The 12,087-nt window shown below is 42.8% G+C and overlaps 1 protein-coding gene across 4 annotated transcripts in view; it reads right to left on the reverse strand.

Moving 5' to 3' along the window:
* TUBGCP5 (tubulin gamma complex component 5) overlaps nt 1-12,087 on the reverse strand; it is a 43,292-nt gene that overhangs the window by 13,824 nt on the left and 17,381 nt on the right. For 3 of the 4 annotated variants that reach the window (XM_008269727.5, XM_089309642.1, XM_070053560.2), the window contains 8 exons: nt 10,920-11,009; nt 10,178-10,271; nt 8,708-8,954; nt 7,077-7,279; nt 5,905-6,020; nt 3,598-3,866; nt 2,157-2,355; nt 1,375-1,563 (listed from right to left, as the gene is read on the reverse strand). In XM_008269727.5, coding sequence (XP_008267949.3) covers nt 1,375-1,563; nt 2,157-2,355; nt 3,598-3,866; nt 5,905-6,020; nt 7,077-7,279; nt 8,708-8,954; nt 10,178-10,271; nt 10,920-11,009 — 1,407 coding nt within the window. The remainder of the gene's footprint in view (nt 1-1,374; nt 1,564-2,156; nt 2,356-3,597; nt 3,867-5,904; nt 6,021-7,076; nt 7,280-8,707; nt 8,955-10,177; nt 10,272-10,919; nt 11,010-12,087) is intronic. The other variant, XR_016217743.1, reaches the window with a different exon arrangement.

Raw genomic sequence — 12,087 nt, forward strand, 5'->3', positions numbered from 1 at the left:
TTATTTATTTGAAAGGCAGAGTTACACAAAGAGACAGAAAGAAAGATTTTTCCATCTGCTGGTTCTCTTCTTAAATAGCTGCAACAGCTAGGGCTAGGCCAGACTGAAGCCAGGGGCCAGGAGCTTCTTGCAGGTCTCACACATGGCTGGCAGGGGCCCAAACACCTGGGCCATCTTCCACTGCTTTTGCAGGCAATTAGCAGTAAGCTAGATGAGAAGTGGAACAGCTGGGACAGGAACTGTTGCCTATATGGGATGCCAGTGTCACAGGAGGTAGCTTAAACCACTATGCCACAACACCAGTCCTAAAACTAAACAAATAATTACATTTTTAAACACACCTAAGATATTGGTGGGGCCAGTGTTGTGGTGTAGTGAGTAAAGCTGCTGCCTGCAACACCAGCATCCCAGGAGTGACGGTCCCTGTCTGGCTGCTCCACTTCCAATCCAGCTCCCTGCAAGTGGCCTGGGAAAAGCAGCAGAGAATGGCCCATGTACTTGGGGCCCTGCCATCCTCATGGGAGACCCAGATGAAGTTCCTGGCTTTGGCCTGGACTACCCAGCTATTGTAGCCATCTCAGGGAGTGAACCAGATCTCTCTCTCTCTCTCTCTTTCTGTAACTCTGACATTCAAATAAACAAATAAATCTTGAAAAAAAAAAAAAAAAAAAAAAAGACAATATTGGTGGTTAATTAATCCTTCTGAAAGAACACTGTTGAGGCCAGCATTGTGGCGTAATTGCTTAAGCCACCCGCCTGCAAAGCGGACATCCCAAATGGGTGTTGGCTCAAGTCCTGGCTTCTCCACTCCTGGTGCACATTCCTGCTAATGGCCTGGGAAGGCATCAGAAGAAGCAGCTGCTTTAAAATAAATAAAATAAATCTTAAAAAAAATTGTTTACTTTAGATCTGTTTCTGACTAATAAAAATTAACTTGAAACATAGTTTTTAAAATAATTTCAACTGGCCGGCACCGCAGCTCAACAGGCTAATCCTCCACCTAGCGGCGCCAGCACACCGGGTTCTAGTCCCGGTCGGGGCGCTGGATTCTGTCCCGGTTGCCCCTCTTCCAGGCCAGCTCTCTGCTGTGGCCCAGGAGCGCAGTGGAGGATGGCCCAAGTGCTTGGGCCCTGCACCCCATGGGAGACCAGGATAAGCACCTGGCTCCTGCCTTTGGATCAGCGCGGTGCACCGGCCACAGCGCACCGGCCGCAGCAGCCATTGGAGGGTGAACCAACGGCAAAGGAAGACCTCTTTCTCTCTCTCTCTCACTGTTCACTCTGCCTGTCAAAAAAAAAAAAAAAAAAAAAAATCAACTGTTCTTTAAGTATAATCAACGATGAGTACTTCTAAGACTCAGTTACTTCTTTTCACCTGTAATCTTTTTTAAGAGTTTGCATGAGAGTCCCACAGCAGTCCAGATACTGCTTATCAATGTGAGGATAGAGGCACGATCTCAGTGTCAACTCGAAGGTCTGGCAGGTCACAGATTCCGATGATCTATCGACACATACGTCACCACCAGAAAACTTCTCATGAAAGTCGCTCTGCTCCAAATACAACCTTCAAGATAAAAATGTGAGTTATTTTTGATGAGCTGTTATCAACGGAATTCTCTTAAAACATCAGCATTCCATTTTTCCAATTAATTTTAAAATGAACAATTTAAAGAGAAAATCTTCCTCTCCAAAACAGCCTATCAGAGAACCGCTCTCAGAGTTGCTGATGCCTTTAGGATCTGCTAGCTGTTAGGGTGGTCTGCACATCGTGAATGCTGGCTGCGGGATATTACGGCACTGCATGGGCAGTAACAGCTTATCACTGGGCTAAGTGCAGGAAACCTCCCAAGCCCATGTCCCGACTCTTGGATGTCTGATGCCTGCCCATGACCCAGACTTCAGGATTTCTGGGTGAGCCTGGGGGCACAGAGATGACAGCAGAGCCAAGTTTGAGGACTACTACAGATAATCAGGAGGCCAAATTATGCATCCGAAATAAGTGAGCACAACTTGTATTCAATTCATTAGAAATTACAGCCACAATTTTTTTTTGAGATTTTTTTAAGGTTGGGCAGCCCTACCTGGCAGAAATTAACAGTTACCAGACAGTGCACAGATTCTGCCATTTCAATCACTGAAAATCTTGCAGGTGATCACCTTGCAAAGTTAATGGCCAGGAGTGGATCATGAGCATCGTCCAGTTCAAGATGCCTTTCCGCAATGGACTGCATCTTAATGAGGTTCTCTTTGGTGGCCTGTTGCTCAGTGAGCACCTGTGCAGTGGAATCTTCTCCGTGCCGAAGGCGTGACTGCACTGACTCCAGGAAGAGGGTGTACAAGCTTTTCCTTTCTGCATCTGGACATAAAGAAACATGTAAGGTGAATGACGCTCAGTGAATACTACCAGGGCATAGTAAGTAATGCTATCTGAATACAGCCTGGTATTTTATTTTTGGTCTATGAAGGTCTATTCCTGTTTCTTTAGTTTTTACCTTATGTTACAGCAAAATTCAACCTTTTTATATCCTCTATTAGACAATTGCAAAGTTCCTGTTAAAAATCACAACGCATAAGCTAATTTTTGTCTAAATAGAGTTAACACCTCAAGCAGAACACCTGAAGTTACCACCTCACTACAGAACACTACGTTAGCACTACTCAGAGCCACATTTTACTAGAAACAGCATTTTAGCACTGAAGATGCTGGGCTCATTACAGTTCATAATTCAGTCAAAAAAGAACTATTCCACAGAATGAGAATATTTAAAGCAGATGTAATAATATGGAACAATTACTACCTATAGCCAAGCAAATAAGGTCACATCTACAGCATTTAGGGGTTTTGAGTTAATGAAACTTTAAATATATTACTTAAATTACATAAAAAAGAAATTACACTAAGATTTTCCCAGAATCTGTGATCAAGTCTGAACTGCATGTAGGCAAATTCCTGTCCGCCAGAGTTCATGGTCAAGAGCCAGACTCCGCACGCAGTAAGAATGGCAGAGAACGTTTCTATAAAGGAGCAGTCCGAAGGGATCAAAGTGAGGAACATGCATGTGGGGCTCCCTGCCACTGCCTTTCCAAACAGGACAGTAAGTGTCAAATGAAACAGGCTTCTTGTCCCAGCCAGAAGCAACGTGATCACTAATTCAATCATGGTAACAATTTTCATTAAAACAAAAGCTTGATGATTTTCCAATTACAGAATAATTAGGTTTCATGGGTTGACAGAAGTGAATTGGAAGCAGCTAGTCCCACTCTAAAGGAGACACAAGAAGGGACTGGTGGGATGAGCACCTGGACTACTGGTGAAGCTGCCGGTTCTGGTGTCAGTTAAAACACTCACATCCCACAGTGGAGTATACAGGTTCAATTCCCCACTCTGGCTCCAGTAACTGGCATTCTGCCACCCACACGGGACACTTCGATTTGGAGACCCTGACTAGTTCACAGCTCCTGGCTTCAGCCTGGCCAGCCCAGTTGTTATGATCACCTGGGTAGCGAACCAGCAGAGGGGAGCCCTGTCTGTCTCTGTCTCTGAAACAATAAGATAAATATACAAACGCAATGTTTAGGGAAGGAAGGAACGGGCTACCTCTGGCCGCTGCCTGGCCTGGGGTGCTCTGCACGCACCTCAGGTTCTTCAGCAGCTGCATGGACTTGCCGGCCATTATGATCTGCTTCAGCACGGGCTTGAGGAAGGACACCATGGTGTGCTGCCTGCTGGACGGCCCCTGATCGCTGCCGGAACTGGCACTGGCATTGTCACTCATTTTCTCTTCATTTTCTGTCTTTTCCGACACGCTATATAGCGTGTACGTTGCATACCAGAAGTCTCTGTGATTTACTGGAACGTTTTTGTTTCTGTAGATTCAGAAGAATTTTAAACTTTCAACTTGTCTTTCTAAAATAACAATATAATCTTATAGCTTGTGCATGTTGACTATACATCCCAAAACACAGTAATAGCACCTTTTAGTAAAATGAAACAATCTTTAGGCAGAGTCCAGCAGGTTTCATCTGACCCCAGTTTAACGAAGTGAAGCAGGGGCCGGTGCTGTGGTATAGCAGGTAGAGCCGCCACTGGCAGTGCTGGCATCCCATATGCACCATATGCACTGGTTCGAGTCCCAGCTGCTCCACTTCTGATCCAGCTCTCTGCTTTGGCCTGGGAAAGCTGTAGAAGATGGCCCAAGTCATTGGGCCGCTGCACCTCCGTGGGAGACCTAGAGGAGGCTCCTGGCTCCTGGTTTCAGATTGGTGCAGCTCTGGCTGTTGCAGTCAACTGGGGAGTAAACCAGTAGATGGAAGACCTCTCTCTCTCTCTGCCTCTCTGTAACTATGCATTTCAAATAAATAAATAAATCTTTAAAAAAAAAAGTGAAGCAAATGAACACTCTGAAAGGTATAGGTAAAATTAAGTAGATATAGCTTCCTGAATTGGAATTAAACAAAATATGATGAATTTGGTCCTTTGAATGAATTAAATGAATTAAAATTAAAGTTTGTCCATTTTATCATTTCCTGTGAAAGTAATTTCGTGACTTTTCTACCCCAACACAAGTTCTTGACTGCTTTTTTTTTTGAAGATTTTATTTATTTATTTGAGAGGTAGAGTTACAGACAATGAGAGAGAGAGAGACAAAGAGAAAGGTCTTCTGTCTGCTAGTTCACTCCCCAAATGGCCGCAATGACTGAAGCTGCACCCATCCGAAGCCAGGAGCCAGGAGCTTCTTCTGGTCTCCCACGCGGATGCAGGGGCCCAAGGACTTGAGCCATCTTCCATTGCTTTCCCAGGCCATAGCAGAGAGCTGGATTGGAAGTGAAGCGGCCGGGACTCGAACCATTGCCCATATGGGATACAGGTGCCACAGGTGGAGGATTAACCTTCTGTGCCACAGCGCTGGCCCCAGTTGGACTGCTTTTAATGGTGAGGTGACGGTCATTCATTGCCCTAGAACAGGTGTGGGGAAGGTCAGGCCTATGGGCTGACGAAACCGTTTGGTCTGGCCCTGCCAAGGCCACCACAGGTGGGATTTAAAATCTGATGAATCTAGAGCAGACTAATTTTTAAGCAGATAAATTTATACTGCCTGCAAATGGTGTGGTAAATATCCAAATGGCCCTTAGCAGAAAAAAGTTCCCCACCCTTGCCCTAGAACAGTCGGAGCACCCTTCTCACACGAGACGAATGAAGCAGGCCCGAGAGAAGGATGTGAGCACTGGGTAAAGAGCAGGACCTTTCCTGTGCCCTGGGGATTAAGGTCTGCTTCCTCAAGAGCTCAGTGGGTTGCTAGCAACAGAAACCACACAGCTGAACGGACTGCATAACTTAGCACTGGGTTAGAACTGGACTAGTCGTTGTACTTCGCAGTTTATGATCCTGCTCAGAGAAATCCATTAATGGAAAGGGAATGATCATAAATGGATCAATGTTTTTCTTAGTTGTTTTATTAAATATTATACTGAAAGTAGACAATCAGTAGCTTATTCTGAGAAATACGTGTTTTAGAGGATTTTCTGTAATACTTTCATACCTTTTACTTTATTGATAAATTATAATGGGAATGGGTGAAACAGTTTGATATCACCTAAATTCATTTATGGGAACAGTGTACATTTAACATGCTAGTTACTCATAAACACACTACCATTCAAAAAACACAGTTTATTAACAAAAGCTGTGAACTGACATGAAATTCAGATATTTTTAATAGGCTACAGTTTCTGACATTTTCTATGGAAATGCAGTAGCCCACGCTATAGCAGCAGAACAGCTCTGCCACTGAAACTGCACTCTCTTAGTAATGCCTGGAGCTAATGCATGCATCTGAATTCTCACGTGCAAGCAAAACAGTGAAGCCAGCACTCAGTGTCCATCATGCCCGAGCCACAGCCTCACCTCTGGATGATGAATTCTCTGGCGCCATCCCACAGGTGCCCGTGAACGATCCACTCATCTACCGTCTGTAGGTAGGGCCTCACAGTTTCCACCCAGAGAGAGAACAAGAGTGAGACCTAAGAATGAGAAGGTGTAGTTAGTGCTCATAGCTCATGGTAGAATGAAGCTCAAATACTGCCAAAAAGTGGTAGGATTTCTATGCTTTTCTGAAACAATGTAAGATTAAAAACACAAAATATACACTACAAAATCTTTATGAAAAACTTACCTAAATATGGGATGATCCTATCGTTTTTCATCTGCACCAGGACCTTCCCGAGAGTGAAAATTAGGCAGGTGTAACCTGGGACAGCCCAGACAAAAGGGTACGAGTGCCCTAGTGAAACAGCACTACCAACATGTCTACTAAGAATGACCACACTGATTTCATTCTCCTACGGTATCCAGTAGGAAAAAAAACTGTATGGCTAAAAGAAACCAACAACCTTTATACTGAATTGCATTACCAAAATGGTGCAAAACAGAAAGCTACCCCAACAAATGGTAGCACACATAAAATATGCACCTAGACAAACCTTTACAGATTATTTAATATTATTCTTATATTTTTTAAAAAACTGTAGTAAAAAAATATATATAACATAAGGTTTACCATTTTAACCATTTTAAAAGTTTAAAATTGTGACAGATTTCCAGAACTTTCCATCATGTAAAACCAAAACTTTATACCCATTAAAGAACTTCTCATTTCTTTTCTCTCCAGCTCCTGGTAATTATCATTCTACCTTCTGTTTCTATAAATGTGACTTATTTATTTGCAAGACAGGGACAGAGAGAGAGCTCCCATCCACTGGCTAACTCCCCGAATGTTCACAATGGCACCCAGTCCTGACACTGAGAGCCTGGAATTCAATCCAGTTTCCTCAAGTGGGTGGCAGAAACCCAATTTCTTGAACCATTACTGCTGCATTAACAGAAAAGTGGAATAAAGAGCTAGAGTCAGGAATTGAACCCAGGTATTTTGATGTGGGATGTGAGCATTCTAACCACTAGGCTAAACATTCACCTCAATTTAAGCATCATTTAGCGTGGAACTATGACAGGCTATCCACCACTCCTTTGCTGTGTAGAATGGAGACACATACATTAGATTAGGCAGAGGTCCCACATACCGTTTGCTCAGAAGCTTCTCCAACGTTGTCATATTCAAGAATGGCCTTGTACAGCGTGTTGAGCAGGTGAGATGCCCGGACAACATTTCGAGTGTCAGGTGGAACTTCAGCTACTCCAGTGCTAAACACTTTGTGTAGAACCTTGAGTTGAGCCAATCGAGGTGACAACTTGTCCACCACTATTGCAAGAGTTATTGTAGTGTCTGTAAGTATCGACAAACCAAATTCAACATCAGGGGGAAACATCTACATCCAAAATGTACTATAAATGCTAGGCCACTTATCTGGCTAATAGAAAGGCATGGCAAAATGGAGGGTGGTGGGTTTTAATCTCACAACACAAGGAACTAATTTCCCCAAGGAAGAAAGAACTTCTACAAGTCAACGAGAGAAACATAACACATAAAGGAAATGACAGTTCACAGGCAAGGAAAGAGAAGAGATTTTTATACAGATAAAGACACACTCAGCCTGACTTATAAAAAGAAACAATGTAAAGTAAAACTACACCAGGTAAAACAAAATTTCCCCACAATGGGCCACCAGTTTAGTGAGCGGTGGCGGAGGCTGTGACTACAAAGGGGTGACACAAGCAAGTTACTGTGTGGTGACAGTACAGTTTGGGTCAGAACCACTCACAAAGATGTATGTGCCCCTCATTCCAGCCGTGAAGCCCGTGTGCGGTCTGCAGACTGCCTCTGTGCTCTGTCAGTGTCAGCCTCCCAGTTTTGAACATGCACTACTTTTATGTAAAGTTTCAATACTGGGGGTAGCAGGGTGATGGAGATCTCTCTGTACTACTGTTTACAATGGTTTAAAATAAAAGTTAAAGGCAGGGGCAAACTACATTTGCTTCCAATTTCACATCTGTCATACTGGCAAAGCCTGAAAAGCTTGACAATGCAGCACTGGCAAGAACGTGAGGAAACGTGTATTCATAGACCTGCAGGCCAGAGTGTACATTTACTTATCTTTACCTCCTAGAGACAAATCTAGGGAAACCACACATGCCATCACATACCCTTGACCCAGTAATTCCATTTTTAAGAAACTACTCTACAGATAACCTGCTTCATGTGTATGATTATGGACACGGTTAAGTGGTTATAACTACTAGCAAAAACTCAGGACTATAGCAAAAAATCAGGGGACTAGGCTATGACACAGCCAAATACAAAACAGTTTATAAAAAGGCAAGAGGAGGCTCTCATCTACTCATGTGGCATAATTCTCAAAATTTACATGAGAAAGCATGGGAGAGAGCAGTGCAATGACTCACAGGTGTGTGTGCCTGGTGTACACACTGTTTCTGTATGTCTAAGTTGTATCTGGAAGAATACACAAGAAGCTGAGTTCCTCTGCTCTCAAACTGGTGCCTCTGGGGAGAGGAACTCACTGGCTGGGGAAGTAAAGTAGCTGGCTGAATTTTCATTGTACATCATCTGTACTTTTTGAATTTTTAAATATATGAATCGATTAAAAATATAAACTTAAGATAATTTAAAATGTGAGTGTTTTCACGAGAATTACTTATTTGCCATCTAACCTTCAAAATGTATCAATGAATAACTTCAGTGGCATTCAAAATGAGTTATCTGTCTTATGAATAAAAGCAAAAAGCATTTAAATACCATTGTTGATGATGCACTTCTCAATTTCTGCAAGTTCCTCTTTGAAGCTAATGAAGTATTTATATAGTGCCCACATGAACGCCTGGTAGGTTCTAAAGGGTGCCTCCGTCGACTTCTTAGGAATGGACCCATTCCCAGGTAAGATGCTCTCGGAACTGTGTCCCATGACTTCATCGATGAACTCTTGGAGTCGAAACACAACCTGGCCGTATGCTGCTATTTGCTCCAGTACAGATCGTAAACAGCTCTAAGACACAGGCAAACCACAATCACTTAATTTCAGTCTTCAGTAAACATTCAAAGTCATTTCATTCTCACTGTAAAGTATTTCTTTTGTGACAGTTTTAAACACTATGTTCAGTAGAAGACAAAGTAATAAGGAAGGAATAGCTTTATATTCCAAGAAAACACAGTAAGCATTAATTTCTACAGAGTGTAGAATTGTGGTTTATATTTTTAACAATTATCTATTTTCATTTTATTTGAAAGGCAGAGATAGACACAGAAAGAGAGAGATTTTCCACTTGCTGGTTTACTCCCCAAATGCCTGCAACAGCTAGGGCTGCGCCAGGCCAAGGCTAGAGCCTGGAACTCAGCCTGGTTCTCCCACATGAGTGGCAAGGACCCATTTACTTGAGCCATCAACTGCTGTCTCTCAGGGTGTGCATTAGCAGGAAGCTAGAACTGAAGTGGAGCCAGGACTTGAATACAGGCCTCCTGGTATGGGATGAAATGGAGCAAGGACCTGAATACAGGCCCTCTGATATGGGATGTGGGCATCTTAAGCAGTGTCTTAATTGCTGCATCGAATGTTCACCCCATGGCTTATATGATTTAAAAATAAATATTAAGTAAAAAAAAATTCATAGTATATAATTTCTCAATACAGAAACAGAAATGAAAAGCAGAAAGTACAAATCAAAATTAAATAAGTTGCAAATATAATTTAAGAATTACTGAGGGGCCGGCGCTGTGGTGTAGCAAGTAAAGCCACTGCCTGCAGTGCTGGCATCCCATATGGGCATCGGTTCGAGTCCTGGCTGCTGCTCCACCTTCTATCCAGCTCTCTGCTATGGCCTGGGAAAGCAGCAGAGGATGGCCCAAGTCCTTGGGCTCCTGCAACCACGTGGGAGACCCGGAAGGGGTTCCTGGCTTCAGATCAGCACAGCTCCGGCCATTGTAGCCAATTGGGGAGTGAACCAGTGGATGGAGGACCTCTCTCTCTCTCTCTCCCTCTCTCTGCCTCTCCTTCTTTCTCTGTGTATCTCTGCCTTTCAAATAAATAAATAAATCTTTAAAAAAAAAAAAAAAGAATTACTGAAACAACTTACTTTTGCTGTTTGGATCTTAAATATGTTTAACAAGCTTAATTTTAATATCATAAAATGTTCTAAAGTTGAATTACCACAGATTACACAGAACTCATTATTTAAGTTAAATCTTAAATTACAGTAAATACAAATAACTTACTTGTGTCAAATGAGTTACTATAATATTGTTTCTCACAGTTACTTTTCCATCTATCAACTGAAATATAAAGAGCTTTTTAACCCCTGAAAGTAACCTGAAATAAAATAAAAAAGATGAATGTATTTTAAGCCTAGAAAAATATCCAACACATTACTGCCTAATTTTTTTTTATTAAAAGTTAAGAATTAGGGGAGCGAATAAGGTCAGATAATAAGAAAAGGGAACATCTTTTAATGTGATTACCTTAAGACTCAAGATTTTTCAACACTGTCTTAGAGGAAAATCTAAACCAGTGTTGTCAAAGCATCTCCCCTACGTACTTGATGAACTGGAGAGACCATCCAATGCTAAGACTGTCAGAATGTCAGAACCACACTTCATGGTGAGAGCACAGGGGCCTGCAGGTGCAGCAGGAACAATTCTACCTGCTGCCTCAGACCCTGGCCTCCAGGGGCACACACAGGCAACTGTCACTGATGTTCTCTTCTCTGCCTGGTCAGAGCTTTGAATGCAGATGCTAAAAAAGTGAAAGTCTAATCCCTAAAACCATATACTAAATTATTTCAAATGGGAAATACATCAAAATCTCTCAATCCTCATGGTCAAATCTCAAGTCTGAACTACCCAACAGGCTGTTTCTAATTTGCATTTGAAAAAATCCTGAATTCATCCCTTTAAAAACATAGTTTCTCATCTTACTGATAACGTCTTTCAAATGATTAATTTGGTTAACAGATCTTACCATAGGGTTTCTCGAATAACTTGTGTCTCTGTAACAAAAACCCTGTCATCTGGAATATACAATGGATCACTGCTATACAAGTGCTGGTCCCTGTAAGACAGCAAATATCAAATGTCAACAGAAAAGCTTCTAAGTGTAACTATTTGTCTAAAAGAATATATGCAATTTAATTCTAACTTTTTTTCTTTTTTAATTTATTTGACAGATAGAATTAGATAGTGAGAGAGAGAGAGAGACAAAGGTCTTCCTTCCATTGGTTCACCCCCCAAATGGCCACTACGGCCGGAGCCACGCTGATCTAAAGACAGGAGCCAGGTGTTTTTCCTGGTCTCCCATGTGGGTGTAGGCACTCAAGCACTTGGGCCATCCTCCACTGCCTTCCCGGGCCACAGCAGAGAGCTGGACTGGAAAAGGAGCAACCGGGACTAGAACCGGTGCCCATATGGGATGCCGGCGCCGCAGGTGGAGGATTAACCAAGTGAGCCATGGCGCTGGCCCCAATTTAATGCTAACTTAACACATAATCAATCAAAAATCAGTGTAATAAAAGCCTGAAATGCCCTCCATATTCATGTTCACACTTAAATCAAAATATCCTCAGGGAAACATTTTCACAGAAATTCCAATTGCTATGTTATTACTGATTTCTTTCTTTAAAAAAATATTTATTTATTTGAAAGTCAGAGTTACACAGAGAGGAGGAGAGGCAGAGAGAGAGAGAGAAAATCTTCCATCCATTGGTTCACTCCCCAATTGGCCGCAATGGCCGGAGCTGCACCGATCCGAAGCCAGGAGCCAGGAGCCAGGAGCCAGGAGCTTCTTCCTCGGTCTCCCACCTTGGGCCATCTTCTACTGCTTTCCCAGGCCATAGCAGAGAGCTGGATCAGAAGTAGAGCAGCCAGGACTCAAACCAGCGCCCCTAGGGGTGCTGACATTGCAGGTGCCACAGTGCCGACTCCACTGATTTCAGCAAATGTTTAAAGTTATGCAATGTTATTTTTTGAAAAACAGTAGGGGCCAGTGCTATGGCGTGGTGGGTAAAGCTGCTGCCTACAGGGCCGGCATCCCATATGGGCACTGGCTTGTGTCCAGGCTGCTCTGCTTCCAATCCAGCTCTCTGCTATGGCCTGGTAAAGCAGTAGAATATGGCCAAAGTCCTTGGGCCCCT

Source organism: Oryctolagus cuniculus, chromosome 12 (genome assembly GCF_051225735.1).
Source record: "Oryctolagus cuniculus isolate XC-2025 breed Fujian yellow rabbit chromosome 12, ASM5122573v1, whole genome shotgun sequence".
In the NCBI taxonomy this organism is placed as follows: Eukaryota; Metazoa; Chordata; class Mammalia; order Lagomorpha; family Leporidae; genus Oryctolagus; species Oryctolagus cuniculus.